The 4,347-nt window shown below is 31.7% G+C and overlaps 1 protein-coding gene across 1 annotated transcript in view; it reads right to left on the reverse strand.

Moving 5' to 3' along the window:
• Positions 1-876: 876 nt before the first annotated feature.
• LOC109583940 (uncharacterized) overlaps positions 877-4,347 on the reverse strand; it is a 15,553-nt gene continuing 12,082 nt past the window's right edge. The window contains exon 2 of the mRNA XM_019999474.1: positions 877-1,990. Within this exon, the coding sequence (XP_019855033.1) occupies positions 954-1,990 (1,037 nt within the window). The 3' untranslated portion in view covers positions 877-953. The remainder of the gene's footprint in view (positions 1,991-4,347) is intronic.

The raw sequence follows: 4,347 nt of genomic DNA on the forward strand, positions 1-4,347 counted from the left end.
ATTATATGCTATAAATATTTTTTCTTCATGTAGATTTTCTTTCCATCATAATAGCAGTATGGACTATGACTGTAGCAGTGAAATGCTCACAGGAATGAATGATGCAACCTCTCAAAATAAATCTCTTTTCATCACCAAAATTTCTCTGGGAATTTGCATGATTTCAGAACCACATAATCTTGAAATTGATATAGAGAATATCCATGGATTTTTACTTGTAAAATGGGCCTCAAGTACAACTACTCTTCCATGACATTTATGCATAACATTCCTGTCTCACTTATCATCAACCACGATGTAATTACTGATTCCAAACTCAGTACATCCCAAAGGTATATCATCAGGAAACTTGGCTGCACAGTATCCCTCCAATACTTCATTACGAACTGGAAAATTACCTTTGAGATGCATTTTAATTTTTTATCATTCTTATGTCAAGCAAAATTGTCTTTTACAAAACATGTCCTAGGTTCTCAAATAATCAAAACAGTGTCTATGTTGCATTTTGAGATCTGCTGTGAATTTATCATTACCTCACTTTAAAGACAAAAGCCATACTCCATTTTTCAATGCTATTAAAATAGTCAATGGTATCATCTATTGATGTTGGCTTAAACTAATTATGATTGTGTTACAGTGCAGCAATAATGAATGGCACACTATTAACTCTCAAAAGTCTATTTAAATTTTCAAAATCTTTTTATAACAAAAAGAGCCTACACAAAGCAAAAAAGGAAATATTCAGCTAAAATCTAATAACAAACAAACAAATCTCAAGTATCTTATATTAATTATAAAGGGGAAAGAAGAAAGAGGGAGATAGGGGAAAAGAGGAAAATAATAGAAATAATAATAATAATAATAATAATAACAAAAATCACTATAAACAACTAATAAATATACCTAATAGTAAATAAATAGATAATATAGGAGTATTTATTATTAGTTACTTATTAGTTAATACTGCCATAAGTAGCAGCTGTAGTAGCAATAGGTTGACGATCCTTTTGTGTATCATACATTCTACCAGAAACATGTTTTTCCTTATAATTAAGTGGATTCTCCATACAATCAGCAATCCAATCATCATCATCACCAACTAATGACTGATAGTCTTCTTCTTGATTTCTGTTAGCCACTGGATTGTACCTCTTACGATAACGATGACATGATTTTATCATTTTGTATACCTGGTAGATTATATAACCTGTTATAATGATACCAAAAACTAGAAAATTAGTAGTTGATACCACAGCTCCTAGAATTGACAATATAATACGATAATAATTAACAAAGTAAGGTGCAGATGTGCTAATAAACACAAATGACTGAACACTGCCAATGCATCCAAATGCCATACTTATAAACATTATTAAAAATTCAGCAAAATTATGAATATTTCTTTTAAAGGGACGAAAGATGATAACTATTACTGCTAGTAAGAAGGAACAGCAAGCTTGAGAAATTGGTATTGAAAGTATGAAATAATATCCATAAATGAACTGACTCAAAATGATTGTTCTTGCCAGTAGGTATAGTCCAGCCATGAAACGATAATCATAAGTATTCTCAGTTCCATTCTTATAAGGACCAGTAAACACATCACCCAGTGATATCAGTAGCTGTTTCCTCAAATGTAAACAATCCAATAACTTATGAAACCATTTGAATGGATAAAGGAGTATATAAAGAGTTGGTAGAACAATCAGAAACAATAATACTAAGATTGCAAAGAAACCAGCAGCACCATGAACCCCCTTAAAGTAATCCTGCTTCATATCATAAGAGAATTTGGTATTGTTAAAACCAAGTGTTTCTTTCTTAGGAGCAAAACTAAGTATTTTAAAGGAAGTGACAGCTAATTGAGTGAAGCAGAGTATATATATTGATGCTATAGAGTGAGTAAAAGATGGTTCAATGCCAGTCATACTCCAGAAACGAGCCATGCAACAATGAAATGGTCTAGTAATAAATACTACACACTTGTAACCTTTATCATACAATGTTATCCAAACAGAAAGTAAGAGGAGGAGGAGCAATGGATAGAATCCTATCACATACCAAAAGGAAATTACTCCTAATGGTGGTGTATTAGGTGATATACACATAACATAATGAAAAAATATAGTGAAATCTAAATTAAATATGTTGCATGGTATTTCAAGTAATAGTGGTACTGGTAGTCGGTTATAATAATTATGATAAATATGGTTGTAATAATAATAAAGATAAAAAATTATTGCTATTATTTGTGAATAGAATACCACTCCATTAATAGATCCATTGGTTAGTTGTATATTAAATATTATTATTAATAATACCATGATTGTGATAGGTAATATTTCTATTACAATAAATACCAGTAAACCATATTCGCCACATTTAGAACATGTAAGAGGATTGTTAATTGGTACTCCCCAGTCTGATGCACACCCAAAGTAATACTCTTCTGTAGTGTTGTCATAACAGCAACTATGAAAGTTATTTTTGATACAAGTAAGCTTGTATGGTGGATCATCTATGTCACAAGTATTAATTGGATTGCATTTTTCATTCTCAGCGGGCCCACATTTGATTGTAACATTCACATTACTAATAGCTGTCATATCAAGTGCTTCAACATACAGTGACACTTCAATAGGATCAGAATTCATATAATGATAGAGACATTTCTCCACTTGATAGCATTTATCATCATCAGAGAAGTAATCACAGTTAGGTTGTGAAATGGTATAGCAGTCTTGATTAATTGAGGAATTAATGCTAATACAAGCTTTTAGATCATATTTCCAATCATATTGCTTATTAGTACTAGTATCAATGATGGAAGCATGGAATGATAGATAATCACACTGACATTTGTCATTTTGGTAACTATCAAAACAAGATATGTATGTATCAATGTTGTCTATGTCTAATTGTAAATTTGGACGAGGTTCATTCCCCAGTACTGGTTCATTGTGTGTAGTAATATCAAAGGATGGTTCAGTACATGTAACAGGAACATTGTTACAATTATAAAGACTAACACATTCAAATACAATATACCTCAACCAGTTATATGAAGAAGACGAAACATGTAGACACGTGATACTAACCTCTTCATATCTATTACCATCCCTCATACCAATAATACTCACATTATTCCTCAGTAGCTGTTGCTCTAGTAGACTAGTAGTGTCTAGTGTATATGTACCAGGAGACAGGTTGATAAGGATACCTGATGAACAGTTGTATTGTAGAGTAGGAGTTCCTTGTATAGCTAGATCAATAGTAGCACAAGGTGTTTGAACTCCTCCAGTCCAACAAGAGGTATTGTTGATACCATGAGATGAACTGACATAGATCCTACACTCCAAACCAGCAGCAGAATATACTAGAACAAGAGAAAGAAGAGAGACAAGAACCATTCTATGAGACATCATTGCATTCAGTATAATCTAAACAAAAGGGTCACCCTATGGCCCAACCACATCATGTGATAGTTTAGATACCAAACCAGGCTTAGATAGTCTTAGTTAATGTTCATCTTTTCTGCTACTACAGTAAAACAATTAATAATATCCAGCACTTAACACAATCACCAGGTATTCAGAAATGACTAACAATTTCTCTCTACATATAATATACATATGATACTACATTAAATTATGTAAACTATACAGTGACTGCTATATTGAACAGTATAGTAAACAATGATTGATATCTCATACTGTTCACCTTACTGTGTACATTTGACATGTTTCCAGTTATTATAATGAACTTGTATATACTTTTAACAGTCTCTTAAATTAGTGAGTGTGGATCACTTATAAAATTCATAAATCAAGTCATTAATAACTATCATCATGAGCAAATATAAAAATGAGTTATTGTTTCCATAGTTCATGTTTGTTTAATACTGTTGATATGTACTTGTTTAGCTACTATGTCCTTTTGTTGTTTACTCATTGCTCTGTTTACTTAAGTAATGGTTCACTTAACTCTATAATTATTATAAGCTATTGTTAGACATGAAGTAATTATAGGATTAATGGAATGATTGAATGTACATGTACACATTTGGACCATCTGTTGATAAAGATTGATCAATTACTTATAATGCTCACTGTCTATAAAATGTACGCAATAACATCAGTTCAGGTATCATCTAATGGAGGGAGAAGACAAATTCACTTATGAATCCTTGAAGCAGGACTGGGACAAAACGACCAATGTATGAGTGCTATATTTAGCTTCAGCAACTGAAGAGTGGAGAACTTAACGACCTTATAATACAGGCTTTTATGACAAATACAATGTGAATACTCATGGTATATAACTTTGTGCTGTAGTTTTGCTGAAAAC

This window comes from Amphimedon queenslandica, unplaced genomic scaffold (assembly GCF_000090795.2).
Source record: "Amphimedon queenslandica unplaced genomic scaffold, v1.1 AMPQUscaffold_13264, whole genome shotgun sequence".
Taxonomy (NCBI): domain Eukaryota; kingdom Metazoa; phylum Porifera; class Demospongiae; order Haplosclerida; family Niphatidae; genus Amphimedon; species Amphimedon queenslandica.